At 37.2% G+C, this 21,434-nt stretch overlaps 1 protein-coding gene across 5 annotated transcripts in view; it reads left to right on the top strand.

The window, feature by feature from the left end:
* Nucleotides 1–16,758: 16,758 nt before the first annotated feature.
* Nucleotides 16,759–21,434, top strand: part of RXFP2 (relaxin family peptide receptor 2) — a 59,703-nt gene continuing 55,027 nt past the window's right edge. For 3 of the 5 annotated variants that reach the window (XR_015253813.1, XM_086714107.1, XM_086714102.1), the window contains exon 1: nt 16,785–16,931. Coding sequence is in view for 4 of the 5 variants with exons in the window: in XM_086714107.1 (XP_086570233.1) it covers nt 16,889–16,931 (43 nt within the window). In the remaining variant the exon portion in view is untranslated. Of the gene's footprint in view, nt 16,932–21,434 lie in introns of all 5 variants that reach the window. The other 2 variants (XM_086714116.1, XM_025924061.2) reach the window with 2 other exon arrangements.

The following is a 21,434-nucleotide window of genomic DNA, read 5'->3' as shown; positions in this document are numbered from 1 at the left end:
ACACTTTGCAAACTATGAAGTGACCTGTGGAAGTGAAGTGTTATCAGTTATTAAATTTATGATGATAAAACTGAATTACTGATTAGGATATAATCAAATTCAAACCTAGTTGAAAAGGCAGGTTTAAAGGCACTCTCTCATTTACTACTCATAATAACAAGTTCCCAAGATCAGGGAAAGGTCTCCAACTTTTATTCTTCAAACTTGAAATCAGCTATGATCTTTAATATTACAATGAGCACATAATTACAGAGGAATAACTAGTCAAGTCACTAAATTCACTGTAAACATTGAAGTCTCTGCCATTGGTAGCTTAGAATTTAGGAGAAGAATGCGAACATATAGGCAAAGGAACAGATAACATCACAAAATTATATAGACAGCAATGAGTTATATATTACAGACAAAAATTACCATAAGAGGAGGGAGAAATCTATGTGAGCTGGGAAATCTGGAAAAGGTTCAATGAGAAGGTAGCAGGATGTTTACTAGATCTTCCAGGACACATCACACGTATGTGGACAAACATAGATTCTTGGGCAGCCACTGCAGGCAAGGAGAAGGGTATGTGAGCAACAGCCTATAGGTGAAAGATCATGGGTATATTTGAAATACATTAAGGTAGACTGACTGGCAGGAGTGAAGGAAGCATGAAGTGGCCAGTGGTAAATAGGGTTGGAGAGAAAGACTTTAAAAGCCAGAATAAAGGTATCAGATTTAATTATGATGGCAATGGGGAATGATGGAACGTTTTGACCCAGTGTGTCAAATGCTATGTCAGGGTGGATAATGTAAGAGTGAGAGAGACTGCATTAGAGAGGAGTGATGCAGCTTAGTTAGGAACCCTTTCTAGTATGTAGATGTGACAGTATATGAGCTTGAATGAAAGGAAGATATTGGAAAAGGAAACAAGTAAATGATGGCAAGATCATCAGTCAAAGACAAAGCTGGCACTCAAACTGAGTCAAGGCTGGAAATCCAGATTTGGAAGGGATGATGGCTGAATCTATGAAAATAAGTAAGATTTACTAGACAAAAGCCTAGAGATGGGAAGACTGAGGGTAAAGGTAAACCTACAGGAGCTGGAAAAAGAACAGCAAATAAAGCCCCAAACCAGCAGAAGAAGGGAAATAATAAAGATTAGAGCAGAAATCAATGATATTTAAATTAAAAAAAAAAAAAAAAACAGAACAGATCAACGAAGACAAGAGCTGGTTCTTTGAAAGAATTAACAAATTGATAAACCCCTAGCCAGTTTGATCAAAAAGAAAAGGAAAGAACCAAATAAATAATGTCACGAATGAAAGAGGAGAGATCACAACCAACACCGCAGGAAAAAAAAAAAACAACAATAAGAATATTATGAGCAATTATATGTCAACAAATTGGCCAATCTGGAAGAAATGGACAAATTCCTAGAAACATATAAATTACAAAAACGGAAACAGGAAAAAATACAAAACTTGAAAAGACTCATAACCAATAAAGAAACTGAATCAGTAATCAAAAATCTCCCAACAAACAGGAGTTCAGGGCTGATGACTTCCCAGGTGAATTCTACCAAATATTTAAAGAAGAGTTAATACCGATTCTTTTGAAGCTGTTCCAAAAAATAGAAATGGAAGGAGAATTCCCAAACCCATTCTATGAGGACAGCATTACCATCAATTCCTAGATGTTTCCAAAACCAGATAAAGACCCCACTAAAAAGGAGAACTATAGACCAATTTCCCTGACGAACATGGATGCAAAAATTCTCAACAAGTTACTAGCAAACCGAATCCAATAATGCATTAAAAGAATTATTGACCACGGTGAAGTGGGATTTATTCCTGGGCTGTAGGGGTGGTTCAATATCTGCAAATCAATCAGTGTGATACATCACATTAATAAAAGAAAGGATAAGAACCACATGATCCTCTCAATAGATGCAGAAAAGGCATTTGACAAAATACAGCATCCTTTCTTGATAAAAACCCTCAAGAAAGTAGGGATAAAGGATCATACTTCAAGATCATAAAGGCCAAATACAAAAAACCCACAGCTAGTATCATCCTCAATGGGGAAAAACTGAGAGCTTTCCCCCTAAGGCCAGGAACAGAACAGGGATGCCCACTCTTACAACTGTTGTTCAACATAGTGTTGGAAGTCTTAGCCTCAGCAATCAGATAACACAAAGAAATAAAAGGCATCCAAATCAACAAGGAAGAAGTAAAATTTTCACTTGTTACAGATGACATGATACTCTATGTGGAAAACCCAAAAGACTCTACCAAAAAACTGCTAGAACTGATACATGAATTCAGCAAAATTGCAGGATATAAAATCAACGTTCAGAAATTGGTGGCATTTCTATACACCAGTAATGAAGCAGCAGAGGGAGAAACCAAGGAATCAATCCCATTTACAATTGCACTGAAAACCATAAAATACCTAGGAATAAACCTAACTACAGAGGTAAAAGATGTGTATACTGAAAACTATAGAAAGCTTATGAAAGAAATTGAAGAAGTCACAAAGAAATGGAAAAACATCCCATGCTCGTGAATTGAAGAACAAATATTGTTCAAATGTCGATACTACCCAAAGTAATCTACACATTCAATGCAATTCCTATCAAAACAACACCAGCATTCTTCACAGAGCTAGAATAAACAATTCTAAAATTTGTATGGAACCAGAAAGAAAAAACCCTGAATAGACAAAGCCATGTTGAAAAAGAAAACCAAAGTGGGAGGCATCATAATTCTGGACTTCAAGTTGTATTACAAAGCTGTAATCATCAAGACAGTATGGTACTGGCACAAAAACAGATGCATAGATCAATGGAACAGAATAGAGAACCCAGAAATGGACCCACAAATATATGGCCAATTAATCTTCGACCATGCAGGAAAGAATATCCAATGGTAAAAAGTCTCTTTAGCAAATGGTGTTGGGAAAACTGGACAGCAACATGCAGAAGAATGAATCTGGACTATGCTCTTACCCCATACACAGAAATAAACTCAAAATAAATGAAAGACTTAAATGTAAGACAGGAAACCATTAAAATACTAGAGAAGAAAATAGTCAACAACCTCTTTGACCTCGATCATGGCAACTTCTTATTAGACATGTCGCTGGAGGCAAGGGAAACGAAAGCAAAAATGAACTTCTGGGACCTCATCAAGATAAAAAGCTTATTCTCAGTAAAGGAAATAATCAACAAAACTGAAAGGCAACTGACTGAATGGGAGAAGGTATTTGTAAATGACATCTTGGATAAAATGTTAATATCCAAAATTATAAAGAACTTACCAAACTCAATAAACAAAAAAACCCAAATAATTCAGTGAAGAAATGAGCAAAAGACATGAATAGACACTTTTCCAAAAAGACATCAAAATGACTAACAGACACAAAAAATATGCTCAACATAACTCATCATCAGGGAAGTACAAATCAAAACCACAATGAGATCCTACCTCACACCCGTCAGAATGGCTGAAATTAACAGCTCAGGAAACACAGATGTTGGCGAGGGGGCAGAGAAAAGGGAACACTTTTGCACTGTTTGTGGGAATGCAAACTGGTGCAGCCACTCTGGAAAACAGTATGGAGGTTCCTCAAAAAGTTAAAAATAGGGGCACCTGAGTGGCTCAGTGGGTTAAGCGTCCGACTTGGGCTTGGGTCATGATCTCGCAGTTCATGGGTTCGAGCCCCGCGTCAGGCTCTGTGCTGACAGCTCAGAGCCTGAAGTCTGCTTTGGATTCTGTGTCTCCCTCTCTTTCTGTTCCTCCCCTGCTTGCACTCTGTGTCTCAAAAATAAATAAAAGATTAAAAAATTTAAGGAAAAAACTTAAAAATAGAGCCACCCTATGACCTAGCAATTACACTATAGGTATATATGCAAAGGATTAAAAAATGCTGAATCAAAGGGGCATATGCACCCCAATATTTATAGTAGCACTATCAACAATAGCTAAATTACAGAAAGAGCCCTAATGTCCATCAACTGATGATTGGATAAAGAAGATATGGTATATGGGATGCCTGGGTGGCTCCATCGGTTAAGCATCTGACTCTTGACTTTGGCTCAGGTCATGATCTCATGGTTTGTGTGTTTGAGCCCCGCATTGGGTTCTATGCTGACAGCGTGGAATCTGCTTGGGATTCTCTCTCTCTCCACGCCCCCCCTCTCTGCCCCTCTCCCACTGGCTTGCTCGCTCTCTCTCTCCCTCTCTCTCAAAATGGATAAATAAATAAATAAATAAAAATTTTTAAAAGAATTGGTATATACATACAATGGAATATTACTCAGTGATCAAAAAGAATGAAATCTTGCCATTTGCAACAATGTGGATGGAACTAGAGAGTATTATCCTAAGTAAAATAAGTCAGTCAGAGAAAGTCAAAGATCATATGATTTCACTCATATATGGAATTTAAGAAACAAAACAGATGGACACAGGGGAAGGGAAGGAAAAATTAGATAAAAACAGGGGGGGAGGCACACCATAAGAGACTCTTACATATAGAGAACAAAGTGAGGGTTCCTGGAGGGGAGGTGGGTGGGGGATGGGCTAAATGGGTGATGGGCATTAAGAAGGGCACTTGTTGGGATGAGCACTGAGTGTTACATGTAAGTGATGAATCACTAAATTCTCCTCCTGAAATCATTATTACACCAGATGTTAACTTACTTGGATTTAAATAAAATTTTTAAAAAGAGAAAACTGTTCATTAATTACGTAATATTAGGTGTTCAGCAGCGTACCGAGCAGCGTGGGGTACAAGATGGTCAGATATGAATGGTCCTTTAGGAGGTTTCCTGTCTGGATGCTGAAGCGATCTAATTCCCCACAACAAACCAAGGTTGTAACCACACAAAACAGTTTCTGAGTGAGGGCAAGGTTACCTGTGATGATCTTCATTGCCAGCAGAATTCGTGGATTAAGTCTGTCAGTTTCAGCCACCTGAAATTCAGCTCCTAGTCTTTCCTCTGCTAGTGAAACACATCCCTTTAAGACAAAACTATATTCAGATCCTGTTGGTAAGCCTTTGCCGCATCTTCCACCATTCCCCACATCCTTCAGTGTAGTTGTGAACTTGTTGTCACAGATACTCAACCCTGACACCATCCTCCCCTGTTATATTAACATTATTCATAGGGACAAACGGAAGCTGTGTGCCTCTACACGTGATACCCCAAGAACACATCCCCATTGCCGTATTCCAGTCTATAAAGCATAACCCAAATCTAAACATAAGTAAACATTAGACAAACCCATAATGAGAACCATTGTATTTTTTTTAAACTGAAGTGCAGGGAATGTATACTTCAAAAATATCAGTGTCATAAAAGATTACAAAAGGCTGTAGAAATATTCCAGATTGAAAGAGAATAAAGAAACACAACAACCAAATGCAATACCTAACCCTAACCTAGACCTTGTACTCGAGGGATAAAATGCCAAAAAGAACATCATCTGATCAATTAACATAATTGGAATATGGATGATAGGTTAAGGTGTTGCATCAATGTTAAATTTACTCATGTTGAAAGTATATTACGGTTACCTAAGAGAATATTCCTCTTCTTAGGAAATATACATTGAAGTATTTAAAGGGCCATCAAGTATGCAACTGGACTTCTAAGGATCCAGAATAAAATTCATATGAGATTAGATAGATAGATAGATAGATAGAACAAGTGACAAAGGAAACAGGGTAAAACATTAACAAAAGTTGAATTTGGTTAGAGAGTAGACAGATATTATTTGTGCTAATAGTATGTTTGCTACTTTTATATAGGTTTGAAATTACTACCAAAAGTTAAGGATTTTTTAACCTGAAAGCATTCTCTAAATAGGGCATTAGAAACACAACAAAAGAACTAATTGAAAATGACTTAGTTACACTATAGAATTCACTCTGCCACAGTGACTGAGTTATGGATAAGCAAACCACCAATGCATTGCCTATCCTTATGTTAACATCTAATCCTTCCTTGCTCAGAAATTGACTGAAGAAAATGCCTCTATTCTGTTCTCACCAGATTCTTTTCTTCTTCTATATCCTGGCTTTTACAACATTATTCTGTATTCTATTGAAACTGAGCTAGAATGGCTATTTCTCCCTTTCCATGTCTGTAAAGAATCAGTGATCTGATTTTAAGTATATTTACCTTATTTGTCTGCCATATTTCTCTAGCCCTAGTGCTTTCTTTCTTTTTTTTTTAAGTTTATTTATTTTGAGAGAAAGCAAGCCAGCAGGGAGAGGAAGAGAGAGAGAGGGAGAGAGAGAATCCCAACCAGTCTCCACGCTGTCAGCACAGGGCCTGATGTGGGGCTCAATCCCACAAACTGTGAGATCATGACCTGAGCTGAAATCAGAGTCAGATGCTTAATTGGCTGAGTTACCCAGGCACTCCCAGCTCAAGTTGTTTCTATTCCAAATTTGCTCCTGCACAACCCCACGTAACTATTGAAAAGCAACACTCTCCTCCAATTCAGGTTTTGCCCAGTGCAGGCTCCCCTTTCTTCAGGAACATCTTTCCTGTGTTTATAGCCAATTTCTCCAAGAGGAAGTGGAATCCAGGATTGTTGCAGCTACTCTGACATTTGGTAAGAGAACAGCTTCCAAGGGCCTGGAAAGTTCTTCTCAGCTCTTCAGAAGTCCTGGGCTCTTGGATTCCTTGTGTGATCTGATTCAGATGTCACCACACAAGCTCTGGATGTTTCGCTTCCAGATTTTGATGTTTAACTATTTTATGGTCACGTCTTTGTGGGCCACACAGGGATCTGATGACTCAGAAATGGACTCTGCAGGCCTTTCCAGATCTGCTTTTTCCGCTATCAATAATTAGCTTCAGGGATCCCTCCATCCCCCACTTCGACCCTGGCTGAATCACCAGTCTTACCTCATTTGCAATGACACCCCAAGGGAACACCAATGCATGCACCACCTCAAGTTAGGAAAGAACCTCAAAGGAGGAAAATTCTAAGAGAATACTTTCATTAGAGCACTTTTCCTCATCACAATTAAGTATCCTTTAGTTAGGACATATCTGGTCTTGATCTATATAATATGGTTATGCTTAGAATCAGGATGCTATTTTTCTTAAAGTATTGTTCTCTTCGAAAGTTAAAAAACATGACTAACTACCCTGGGTATTTAAAATAAACCTCTAATGGGGTGCTTGGATGACTCAGTTGGTCAATATCTCACAGTCGTGGGTTCAATCTCCCAGTCGGGCTCTGCACTGACAGTGCAGGGCCTGCTTGGGATTCTCTCTCCCCCTCTCTCTCTGCCTCTCCCGGGCTTGTTCTCTTTCTCTCTCTAAGTAACTGAGTAAGTAAGTAAATAAATAAATAAATAAATAAATGTAAAACAAATTTTAATTAAAACAAAACCTTAAGTCACGTAATATTGTGTAACACAACACTTAGCAAGAGTTTTGCCTACTTCAATGCTGGTACCTTAAAAATCATTTCAGTATTTTTATAATAATGGTATTTGGTTCATCAAGTAATCATGAAGAATAAAACAAAAATTTTTCCATCAGGAACTTGTAATATTAAGCAGAGAAATCAATCAAAGTTTAAAAACAATCTTCTCTTTTTTCTTTTCCGTGAGCTATAACACAGTAAACTTACTAATTCCACTCATGGATTACACGAATCCTAAAATTCTTTTCAGTAGAGAAGTTTTAATTCTTTTATTGAACTAAAATCATTTCTTTTCTTTTTTTTTAATTTTTTAAAAATATTTACATCCAAATTAGTTAGCATATAGTGCAACAGTGATTTCAGGAGTAGATTCCTTAATGCACCTTACTCATTTAGCCCATTCCCCCTCCCACAACCCCTCCAGTAACCCTCTGTTCGTTCTCCATATTTAAGAGTCTCTTATGTTTTGTCTCCCCACCCTGTTTTTATATTATCTTTGCTTCCCTTCCCTTATGTTCATCTGTTCTGTGTCTTAAAGTCCTCATATGAGTGAAGTTATATGATATTTGTTTTTCTCTGACTGACCAATTTCGCTTAGCATAATACCCTCTAGTTCCAACCACATAATTGCAAATGGCAAGATTTCATTCTTTTTGATTGCCGAGTAATATTCCATTGTATATATGTACCATATCTTATTTATCCATTCATCCATCGATGGACATTTGGGCTCTTTCCATACTTTGGCTGTTGTTGATAGTGCTGCTATAAACATGGGGGTGCATGTGTCCCTTCGAAACAGCCTACCTATATCCCTTGGATAAATACCTAGTAGTGCAGTCACTGGGTCATAGGGTATGAACTAAAATCACTTTAATCAAAATATATTTGACTTCCACATTGTGTTCATTAAAATGAGGGAAATGGCAAGAGAGAAAGAAAATGAAACAGAAAGGTAACAGGAGATTGAGAGAAACACAAAGCAATGAGAAAGATTGGTGAAGGAAACATCACCCTTTTACCCCATTTGCAGATATTTCCTGAGGGTCTCCTGTGTGCCTGGAACGGTGCTAAAAGGTGGAAGGGGAGGAAGAATGGAGGAGTAAAAGCAAGGGAGAAGCCCTGTGGTTTCCAAACAAGAGGAAGTCCAGAGTTAACTGCTGTCCTCCCACACTGTGCCATTGGAGGGGTAGTCACCTGAGGCCCACCCTGCTGCCCGTTGACATTTTGAAGTGCAGTTCACGTAGGGAATATTTGCCAAGATTCAGATGAGTTAGAGTCGGGGGCCAAATTTGGCCCGTGGGCAGGAGGTTTGCCAAATACAAAGAAATCCAATATGTTTTTGCAACAACTATTCTGCAGTGGGTGGTCCTGTCCTGAGTTCAGAGTTTCATGTAGTGAAAAATTGATTGTCATCAACGGTTGCTTTTTAATTGAATGCCAATCTATTTATACTCCTAAAAGAGACATTAAATGAGAAGCATTCAAGTGTAGATAAAATATGTCATTTGTATCTGTTATAAATTTCAAGAAAGATGGTTTTCAAACCATAAAACTAGTTCACCATATGCCAGCTAAAGACATACTAGTCCCTGTGTTTGGCCCCAGCTATTTGGGCTCATTGACTTGATCATGAAGTTATCCGTTAAATCATACCTCATGAAAAGAAAACTCCACAACATTTTCAGAGTTTACTGGTTACTCCTATTCATTTGCCAGCCTTGTGAGCCTTCACTATCCATTCCGAAACCCAATAGCATTATGTTGAATAGGATCTAGATAATTGTCTACATATGTGCTTGGATATGCACAGGTGCACATAATCACTTACGTAACCTCATCACCTATGCTATTATAATAATTTTTCTTTTCTTAGCTCTTTTCCTTTGGTTTACCAAAATGGAGCTCATATATGCTAGTCCTAGAATGAATGCTCAGTAGATAGTAATCTGAAATTAGCTACATGTAGCGCCGGTTCCTTGAGTGCCTTGGAATTTTAATGACTTTTAAATAAAGCTTCTAATGACTATCTTCTTATATATAGCAACTGAATGAGTTAAAAGTTTTGATTCTAGCATTTTAATCCCTTTATTGTAAAGTATTTTCGGTAACTGTTTTCACAAGTAAGACTCCTTGCTTCCCACACCATACCTCTTTCCTGAATCCTAACTTCTATTTCCACCTGTTAACTAGGCATTGCTATCTAGATGTCCCTCGGTCCCCTCAAATTCAGCACATGGAAATATTCATTCAGTGTTGTGTCTGACCAGACACTCCTCCTAGCTCTAATACCAAATGGCTTAGTCTGAAGATTAGAGAGTCACCTGAGGCTTCCCTCTATTCCTTTGTCTCATTGGTCATCATATCCCCTCAATTCTACTTCTTAAATGTATCTTGAATTTGTTCCCTCTTCTCCATTTCCTCCACCACAGCCTTGGCTCATGCCTCCCTGTGGGCTATTGTGGTAGAGCTGATGGGTCCTCCAGCCTTCAGGAACCATCCTCCCCACTTCACCTTCCACAGTAGCCACACCAACTTCTCTCCCCTTCTATTTGATTGAAGCTTCTCAACACTTTCCCCCTTCTAGCCACAAGAAGTCTACCTTTCTTCCCACAGTTTAAAAAACACTTCAGAGGCTCATTCCAATTCCACACAAGCTCTTGGCTTCCCCCCAGAGCTCCCTTCACTCTGGGCCTCCATACAGGACATACTCCCTCACTCTTCAGCTTAAACCACATTTAAATTCAGTAACTGTTTGTTGAATGAACATGTCAACAAATGAAATAAAAACACACGTCATGAGTTGTCACAGGGTTGCCCAAAGACAAGCAGTTAACTCTGCTGTCCAAGATGATCCAATCTATTGGTTGTGTGGGGCCTTGCTTTTGCTCATTCTCCCATCTGAAGCCAACAGATTGGGTGCCTTTCTGAATATTTCATCAGGCTGTCAAAATGTGAAGTAATACTCTGAAGAAACACTGATCAGTGTTCATACTCAAGCAAAGGTCAAAGCGTGAGAAGAAGATGAGAGTAATGGCCGTTGTGAGCATTCCAGCTGCTTTGAGGGCTTAAGGGGGCTCTGCCAGGCTTCTGGTTGTGTAATTCTATAAAATGAAGGGCTGACTAAATGACTTCAAAAAGAATCTAGATAAAAATGATTTGTTACTTTTCACTTTAAATCAAAGATAATTACCCAGCAATATACATGATTGTACTTTATAAATAAAAGTACCTTCATTCAGGGTAAACTCAATACACAGACTCGAAAATGAAAGCAGTCATCAAATAGTGTTCTAATTTATTTTATGTTACCTCAAGCTTTAAAAGGTAGGGACTAGAAAATAGCATCTATTTCCTAAGTACATACTGAAGTTCAATCATATTACAGAGAATTTCAGAAAAATCAAAGACTATAGTTCATGTTTAGGAATCATTTTGCATATAATGCAGGAATGCCTTCTCTGGAAGTAATCCTTGCATAATTTACTCTGAGAAACTTAGGAATACTATATAATAAAGAGGGTATTCCAAAAGAAGAAAATTTCTGCAAAGAGAAATGGGATTCATGCATAAACTTACTCATCCTACATAGCACGTAACTCTAGGCCAATGCCTTCAGTTTTTGTCCTGAATAACGAACCGCAGGACTCATGACTTCCATATCTATCCGTTTAAGTTTTGCTGTGGAAATCAAAACAGCAACAATAAAGTCAAATTTTTAGTGGCTTGTAACCAGAAACATCTATGCGTTGCTCATAGGTCTGCGGTCATCTATGGCTCTTCTGGGCTTAGCTCAGTTCAGGTTCAAGCATGCGGCGTGCCACTCTCATTCGGGCTAAGAAGTCACACCACACAAGGTCAAGCCACACCACAACGAGGACTTCTAAGCCTCTGCTGGAACCTGGCACATGATACATCTGGCCACATTGAACTGATCAAAACCAGTCTCATGGCCAAGGGAAAATAGACCAGAGCCACCTATAAGAAGTATTGCCAATCACATGGCAAAAAAAACCCCCAAAAAAGTGGGTGTGTATAGTCCTTTCACAGGGAGGGGAAGAATTAGGAGCAATGCTGTATCATAATACCTCTGATACACTCTGAATATCTTTCCTGTTGTTGTTCTGGCCATGTATGTGTGGGCAGGATTCTCTCAGTTTTACACAAATACAAGAATCTGCTTAGCTTTCTTCTCCCTTCAGCCTTACTTGAGCGCATCTTATTATCGCTGTGAGAAGAGTTGATGTTACTTCCTAATATCGCAATCCATTATTTAAGATGGGCAGGGTTCAAGTTTTACCTAATTGTCTCTGCAACTCAAGCAGAATGTTCCCTTCCCTGAAATGCCATTGAACTTCTTACCTGCATTTTCATTTTGGTTCCTATTTAACTCTCTAGCATATCTTGTGCTTGACTTTATTTTATACTCCCTTTAAAAGATAGCTTTCCTTGGTGCACAATTTTTAGTTGCCAGCTCTTTTCTCTCAGAACTTTGAGTGCTGTGTTATTGATTCTGGCCTCCATCTCTGTTGTTAAGAAGTCTAGGAGCACCTGGGTAGCTCAGTCGGTTAAGAGTCCGACCTCAGCTCAGGTCACGATCTCACGGTTCGTGGGTTCCAGCCCTGCGTCCGGCTCTGTGCTGACAGCTCAGAGCCTGGAGCCTGCTTCAGATTCTATGTCTCCCTCTCTCTCTGCCCCTCCCCTCTCATGCCCTCTCTCTCTGTCAAAAAATAAACATTAAAAAATTAAAAAAAAAAAGTCTAGCATTCAAGTATTCCCTTTGTTGGTGATCTGTCTTTCCCCTCTGGTTTCTTTTAACGCCTTCTCTGTACATCTGATATTATGCAATTTCAATGCTGAAAGTCTAGAAGTGGATTTGTTACTTGTACTGCCTGATAGATATTGTTATTCCCATATTTGTAAATTTTATATGTTATCATTTCTAGAAAATTCTCAGTCATTATCTCCTCAGATATTATGTCTTCTTCATTCTCACCATTCTCTTGTTCTGGGACTCTAATTATCTGTATGTGGAAACTTTTCACGCTTTCCTTCAAATCTCTTAATTTCCTTAATTTTTTTTCATTTCCTATACTACCTTCTGGATAATTTCTTCACCTCCTTATTCCAATGTACAACTTTTTTCTTCAACTTACATCTTAACAACTATTTTACCCACCCCATTGAGTTCTTAAGTTCTACAAGACTTGTTCTTTTCTAAAAATTCTCTTCGTTTTTTTTTGAATGGTTTCTTATTTCTTAGTCATGTTTGTGATTTCATATATCTCTTTCTTTAAACATTTTATATTCCTGGGGCGCCTGGGTGGCGCAGTCGGTTAAGCGTCCGACTTCAGCCAGGTCACGATCTCGCGGTCCGTGAGTTCGAGCCCCGCGTCAGGCTCTGGGCTGATGGCTCAGAGCCTGGAGCCTGTTTCCGATTCTGTGTCTCCCTCTCTCTCTGCCCCTCCCCTGTTCATGCTCTGTCTCTCTCTGTCCCAAAAATAAATAAATGTTGAAAAAAAAATTAAAAAAAAAAAAAACATTTTATATTCCATAACTGATCGTTTTAATATTTGAAAAGGCTAGGGTTTTAAATCTGCTTTTATTTCTGCCGACTCTCACCCAAGTGTGCTCGCTTGATCTTGGATAATGAGCCAATGTGTGGTTGATGTTAGTCTGGGTAAACCCTAAGAATCTAAATTGAGGATATTTCCTACAAGGTTCATATTTGTTTTGAATGGTGCTAAAAGGCACTGCCTTTAACAGTGCTCAGCCGGATCCTCTAAGGAGGCTAACATCAAGCCTCAGAACTTGCCACGACCCAAGGCTTGGTCTAAAAGTTGCAGTGCTGTGGGGCACCTGGGTGACTCAGTCAGTTAAGCTTCCGACTTCACCTCAGGTCCTGATCTTGCGGCTCATGAGTTTGAGCCCCACTGTGGACCCCGCACTGACAGTGCAGAGTCTGCTTGAGATTCTCTCTCCCTCTCTCTCTGCCCCTGCCCCACTTGTGCACACCCTCTCTCTCCCCCTCAAAATAAATAAACTTAAATAGAAGGTGCGGCACTGATACCCACATTCGTTTGCGGGAGCATCTTGCCTTTTCTATTTGGTCACCGCTATTCATCGCCATTTCAGCATTTTGGTTTGGTTTGTCTTGTGTTTTCCTCTTACACCTAATTCCCCTCATTTCAGAGACTTCAGAAATGCAGTAAAACTTGTTTTATGCAGGAGCTATTATTTTCAAGCAAGAAGGCCTTTCGGAGCTTCTAATCTACCACACTGCCAGGAGTGGCTGCCTTGGTGATATTTTTTACTCTGGGTTTATAGCTCTGCTCCTAAAAGCGGAGCTTGCCAAGAGTTGAGATTCCCAGATAAATGGAGCATGGCTTAAATTATTTTAAACGTTGAACATCAGAGTTAGAAAGCTTAACTTAGACTTTCTTGCTCAAAATGGGCCCTATTTCAGGACTGGTTTGCTTAACTGACTGACAGCTTATGCTAATGACATCACATGATTCAGTTCCGTTTGCTCACTGCCAACAGGGTGCATATAAACCTGTTACCCCTACTGAAAAGGTTACTCAAAATACCACTCATTGAAGGATGGATTAGTGACATAACCTCGTGAAGAAAGGTTAACAATAACTATCATCACAAATGTTACTTAGCTAACATAGCGGAATTACTAAGGTTTTACTATAACTTTATTTATGGTACAGTGACTACTCAAGCGAATGTTGCCATTGTTGGGCCGCCATCATGAGCTTGGAATTCTGATATTTTTTTTTATTGTATAACTTATCTTTTTGAGGAAAATATTATCTATTAACATAACTCATTCATTGAATATCACTATATCGTTTTCCCTCCAAACAGAAAATGATAGCAAACAGCTAATGGATCAGGTTTGGGGAATAAAAACCAAGATAATGTGTAGAAGGGAGCAGTGTTTACAAGCCTATATTGGCATTAAGTACAGTGAATGGTTAGTAAATATCCTGATTGAAAACATTAGTTTGGCAAGATAATGAATTATAGCCTACATAAAAAATGATCACATCATTCTAAATATGTGTCAAAATCAGGGTTTTCTGGCTACATTTAAATAAATTATGTTCCGGATTTCAGAGCTTTACGTGTAACAATCGTGTCTAAGACATGAGTAAGAGTTACAGTGGAAACTAAGAAAATGCCCCTACCCACCCACCCCCACAGAACTAGGTAATCAGTACTTACAGTAAATAAACTCCTTCGAATTATCCAGAATTATGTTAAATCATGCTATACAGTGAATGCTATATTTACATGAGCTTCTACTACTATTGCTGAGAGCATGGGTACTAACACAGGAGACTGGAATGGAGGAATAAGTTGATTTAGGTAAGGATCAATAAAGTACATTTGTGCAAATTTGACGTTAGTATCTGGGGATGAATTGGCTTGCATAGTGTCTTCTCAGCTCTGCATGAAGCGCCCTCTGAAACTTCCTCCCCAGCGGTGTCTCCAAGGAAAGAGGAAATTCATTCACCCTCATTTAAACACATACATCATACCTTGTGCACATATCAGCCATTTCAGTTTCTGTTCAAAATCAAAGTTAAAACATATTAACTGAAACACGTTTTAATACTTGCACTTCCTGCCTTTAGAAATCAATAATGAATCAAAGATATTCTTAACTATTATTTATAGTTACTGGGTTCTGAATTGTGTGTGTTGAACGCTAATATTTCAAAGATTAACTCTGAAAAGCCTAACACAAAGGGATGATGATTCAACCCTTTAGCAATTAAACTCTATTTCTTTCATGAGTAAGTCTGGTAATTTCTTTGAAATCGTGACAATTCTTGCTCTAAAAATTGTATTTTCATGGACTATATATTTAAATTTCCAATAGATTTGTGACGGGCAATTCATGGCATTTACTTGCACTTAAAAGTTCATGCCCAAAGTTTCAATACCAGAAACTATCAACCATCCTCTTGATGGCAGAACACAAAATAGAAGAAAAAGTGATCCCCCTGATTTTTTTAAGTGAAGTAAGGCAATTTTTATTTAAAAAGTCCTTGAGGTTAGTGAAGAAAAAAGGTGCCTGAAACGTAAGGAAAGATTTTGAAATTTTTCTTCTCATCTAATGCTTGATTCTCTTTGTTGCTTTCTTGGTTTGAAAAATAAGAGGAGAACAAACACATCTAAACATATCTGGAGAATTTAGCTCACTTCTTAAAAGAGAAAGAACTAACACGTCATGTGATTGATAAAATATTTTCCCTTTCAAATCCCTTTTGAATCCTTATTCTATCAAAGCCTGGAATGAAAGAAAGAAAGAAAGAAAGAAAGAAAGAAAGAACAATGAAAACTCTGTCTCTTATGATGAGTGACCACAATGGCCAGCCATCACTGGACAGTTTTTCAAACAGTGTTGTTAATGACACAATTAATAACGACATGTAAGAGAATCCCTATCATTCACTTACAAAATCCTCCATCCAAATTAGGACTACAAGCTGTTTTATATATGTCTACATAGGCATTTCCTAGTCAGTGAAACACTGACAACAAAATTCTACACTGAAGTTTTGTAGAAATCTTTCTGATTATGCGAGGATCAACCAAAAGTCCCTTCCTATACTTGAATTTGCACTAACTGTGCTGTCTTAGAAGCCACTTTCAGGATGTAAGAACTAAACTGTAATTCATGTTTTCTGATAGGCATGCAACACAGCATTGAAAGCAAAATTATCCACTTTAAAATTATCCACTAAAATTATCCACTTTAAAAAAGGAATATGGTTACAGAGTAAGTAAATGCTTAAAACATTGTGTAAATGTTTTACAATAACTATTAAACCCAAGGCCATATATTTTCATTATTACTATCTTTCTGTATGTTATTTGAAAACATTGAAAAGCGTTTGAATAGGTGTTCTTCATGTATTTGTCAGTAAGTAGCTTTTTGTCACTTGCTTCTTGCATTAAAAATATGCTTGTAAGGAGTTTCATCACCTTTTCACTGTAAATCTACATCCCTTCATATGCAAGAACTGTGTATGTTTAGATTTTAAGTAAGAGCAAATTGCACTACATGCTTTGAAGGGAAACAAATTTTAAGTGATTTAAAACAATGTTTCTCATCTAATAATGCCCAAGTCTTATTTATGTCTCTCTGTCCATACTATAAGGAAATAACGACCAAGAATACAACCGCAGATTTAAAATAATATGAAACAAAAAAGAAAGAGCAAAAAAGATAGGCTGCAGAGTGACAAGACCTTCTCCCCTCAATGCCAGTAAGGTTCTAGCTCTGAGCATGCTCAGACACATGGGAGGCACCGAAGTTACTATGTCAGAACTCCTTCAGAGGTATAAGGAGGATACATCTAATACTTCAATTGCTGAAAACCTATTGTTATTTTTCTGGTACTAAACATCTCTTCAGCCTCAGACTGATTGCAATGTTCCTTCTACTTCATTTCATCATCCTGATAGATGTCAAAGGTAAGTCTGCTACTTTCTCGCTTAAATGAGTGCAATTCCAAAAGAATAGAAAATAGGCTATTTCTATTTAGTTCTAGCATATTTATAATAGACTCACTGCAGCGTTTGAGAAACAGACATCCAGTTTACGTTGTCATTGTCATCACCACTAATTGCTTGTAGTCCCATCCTAGCAATTTTTAGCAGCAACAAATGTTTCATGGGAACTTGGTTTTGTATGTTATTAAAATTGTAGGTAAAACATTTTCTAAAACCAATGTGGAATATATCAATTATAATGGCGAAAATAGTTCTTAGTATTTGTAAAAAAAAAAAAAAAAAAAAGCATGACAAATTAAAAAATTAAAATTTTGCCTTATGAAATTTCAACCTGTTGAAATATCTTCATAAAATGTATGTAATTGTTAGTTGCTATGTTTCGTTGTTAACATAGCTGAACTGGGAACTGCCCAAAAAAAAAAAAAAAAAAAAAAAAAAAAAGAAAAAGAAACAAAGAAAGAAAGAAGGAAAAGAAAAAGCCACAAATCTAAAAATCAGAATCTCTCCCTTAGAGCAAACCTACGTAAAATAAAATCATTAAAAATGTACAAAAGGACTCTCCTTACTGGTTTGATTTTAAACATTTTTATTTCATCCATATTTATAACTTGGCATTTTTCTTAGGAAAAAAATTAATATTCACCTGGTTTTAAAGAAAAATATACCCTTGTTTTATTGTGAGCTTGTACACTTGTATCTATTTATTATATCCAAAGCATGTTGGGTTTATTATTATTCAAAATGTGTCTAAGTTCCTAGTCTTTCTTAAAGAATTTTGATAAACTTCTGAGAATAAGAGTTAGAATTTGAAATTATTTTTGTTTTCTGAGAAATTGGTTTTAGGTTTCTAAAATACTCAGTTTTCATTAAATGAACTCAATTGAGTATTTTTAATCTTGAAATAAAATGCAGTTATTTATGAACAATTATTTACAAACTTCTAACAAATAGAAGATTTTTAAAGTATTTCAATTTCAGTTTGAACTTGAAATACTAAAATTTTCTTCAGATTATTTTGAAGTATTATCCTAATACAGTTAGCATGATTTTTATTTTGCATTTTAATCTCCTTTACATAAAAATTTAAGTTATCATTTAAGTGTTGCCTTATGTGTTTCTTAAAGACAAGGAATATATGAACTCACTTGACATGAAATACGTTTGTGGAGAGCAGTCTATTTCTTTGATTTAGGGTCTTCCTTCAATTTATATCCTATGCACATCTGTAATATTAAATTTTATACGATTTTTAAGAATAAAAGTTAAAAAGAAGGTTCTTGGATCCAATACACTTTGCAGAGGTAATCTGTACCCTTAATTCCTTACTGTACAGGAATTGCAATATAGTTAACCAGTTTTAATAAAATATATGGTATAAAATATATATGGTATAAAGGATATGTATAAAATATAAAGTATAGTATTGCTTGTGGTAATACATTTAATTGACTTTGTGAACAAAATTTTTATGAGATGAAAAACATCTATTACTGAAATAGTGTTTTAAGATTTACCATAATGTAATGGTGTTCTTTAAACTAAAAAAGAAAGGAAAGAAATTTTAAACAGATGATTTTGGTTTATTTCTAAGCAAATGCCATGTTTCAGATCCACAGTCCAACCTGACAAATATTTTCATTGTAATTCCTTGGAAATTTTTATTTTCCAAGTTACCTTTCATTTCAATTGCTAATTTAACCCTTTCTTTTTAACATTATTTTCAAAGCTAGACATGTTAATCCTTTGATATCTTATTCCTATTTATAAAGATAATAATCAGTTGCTATATAATTAGTGGAAGTTTTTCACAATAAAATTATAGACAGTTAAAGTAGTTCGGCTATAATAAAGAAAAGTCATCCGGAATTATGTAAGAGCACAGATTGCTTCTTAAATTTACATAAATATTTGTCATAATTTTTTAGGTCAGACCTAAACAAAAGGAAAAGGCAGACATTATGTTTTACCTTTTCTCTTCTGGCCATCATCACCCTTGAGTGTCTAAGGCATTAGTGATATTGGCTAACAAGCTACAGACATTAACTGATTAGTAAAGATAACATATCTTATTATAACTTTGTACATGTATCTTATCATCAATTTATTCACTGGGTATCCTTGTTAATCAGACTCAAGCCACCTCCTCCCCAACAAGTTTTTTGTGGATTAATTACGGATAATATTACAAACCGAAAACATGGGTTTATATGGGAAATTAAAAGCATAAAGTGCCCACAATGCTACTGGGTAACTCTAGGTTGCTAGCTACTCAAAAAATTTGCTAACCTTCAAAAAATGAAGTCATTGAAAACAGGGGCCTAATATTTTGAAGTGAACAGTATTTGACTGCCCCCTAATGGACAAGTTCAAAGCTCGCGTTGGATGCTCCTTTTTCTAAGAAATGTCGCTTCTAATTGGTTGCTGTCACTTGAGAAAAGGTTTTCCAACTAAATTTTAGTTTCACACAATTACATCATGCTGCTGGTAGCTGTGAAAATCAATTATATTGCGGACCAGCCATACAGAGAGGCTACATGGGCACCACTAATGAAAAAGAAACTTACCTGAATGGAGCCCTCTGTGAGGAAGACAGAAAATATCAGAAAACCAGAAGCGAAAGCTATTTGAGATGTGTTCTCTCTAAAGGCACTAACCAAATACATCTTGCAACAGATGTTTATTCATTTGTTTATCTTATTGTAAATAAATATGACCAGGTATATCAAGAGTTTTAAGGACTCTTACTTGAACTAACAAAATTGGCTGTCGCCTGAATTTTAGAGACAAAATTGGTTTGCCTTCAAATCAGTTAGTTTTGAAAAATGCCACACTTTTGTCCTAGAAAATTGTAGCCTGAAAAAAATTCAACTAATTAGAATAGTTTTTGTGTCCATAATTATATAATGATAAATGCACAGCATTTTTAGGAACGTATGTATATCTTAAATATATACGTTTAAGAACCTATTACTTGTTTGGTAAACATATAACTTAACATTTATCAGAAAAAATTAATGTGCTTGTTTTACATGAGAAATAGTAGGGAATTATCTGAAAACAAAAAATACACCTGTCTTCTCTGCTTTATTCACACACATCAATTTCTCACCCCACACTTCCAATCATTGAGTACATCTGGATAAAAACTAAGTTTGCTGGGTGCCTGGGTTGCTCAGTCACTTAAGCCATCTGCCTTGGGCTTAGGTCATGATCTCACGGTTCGTGAGTTCAGGCCCCAAGCTGACAGCTGAACTTGCTTCGGATCCTCTGTTCCCCCCTCTCTCTGCCCCTCCCTGTCTTGTGCGCTCTCTCTCTCTCTCTCCCTCTCTCAACAATAAATAAACATGTAAAAATCCTTTTAAAATTAAGCTTGCAGTAATTTCAACTGTGTTAAATACCTCGGAACGTGCTCCCAAATCAAAATGAAATGGTTGCTTTAATGCTCGTGTGGTTCGATAAACTTTTGAATGTTGTAAGATAAGAAAGGAATTGCAGTAGAAGAATTAACTTTATTACCAAGTAAAAAGCCTTTAAATAAATTCAGTGAGATTGATAAAATGGTAGACCACTTGTCTTAGGTTACTCTTCCTTTGCACTCCTCTGGCTTCCATCCTTACCTCCTTTCCTCTTTAGGCCTCTCTCTTCCCCCTGAGTCCCCCACCCACCCACCCCCACCGGTGCTCCTTTCTTAGATTCATCTCCTGACACACTTAACTCCTTCTTCTCCTCCCCTTTGCACACATCTGTCTCAGACGCCCTCCTGGCCTCTCTGGCTGCTGTTTCTCCCTCTTACCTCCTCCCTGTGGTCTTTTCCAGGTTTCCTGGCCTCTGAGACCTCTTCTGTCTTGTCTTCCTGCCTCCACTTTTCAACTCTCTTACTCTTTGAGCGCTTACCTTCTCCAACTCAAGCTTCATGCTTTTCCCATTTCATGCTCCCTAATTCCCATATCTGCTCCACTTTGACCGTTAGCATCCGCCTTGTCATTTCCCCTTGGAATCCAACTGCCCCTCGGTTTCCTCCTTTCCCAGGTATTCCTCACCTTTGATGGCCTCTTGTCATTCTTGAGCTTCCTCTCCAGGTCTTCTTGTATCTGTCTTGTTCCTCTTGAGACCCTGGTCCCCTTTCTGTTATTTGTGTCTAGCCCCAGCGTCTCCCGGCCTGGCCAGCAGTCATCATTTCTGTTGCTCAGATTGCTAGAACATGTGTTCAAACACAAGCAAACATGTACTATATCTTGTTATAACTTCAACCCCACCTTGCACTCGTTTTGGAGGTCCATGGTGATTTCTCCACAATTCTGAAATGCAGAGAGCTCCAAAAACTGAGAGTTTGAACTCTTTTGCCAAAAATAAATGTGGTTAGAATTTACCAGAAACTATTTAAGGTCTTCACTTATAAATTTACTGCAAAATGTCATATGTTGTGATATATACATAGATATTAATGTGTTTGCTCATGTGATT

The sequence above is a fragment of the Puma concolor genome, chromosome A1 (genome assembly GCF_028749965.1).
Source record: "Puma concolor isolate L17-30 chromosome A1, mPumCon1.1.hap2, whole genome shotgun sequence".
Taxonomy (NCBI): Eukaryota; Metazoa; Chordata; class Mammalia; order Carnivora; family Felidae; genus Puma; species Puma concolor.
This window is presented reverse-complemented; position numbering and strand designations above follow the sequence as displayed.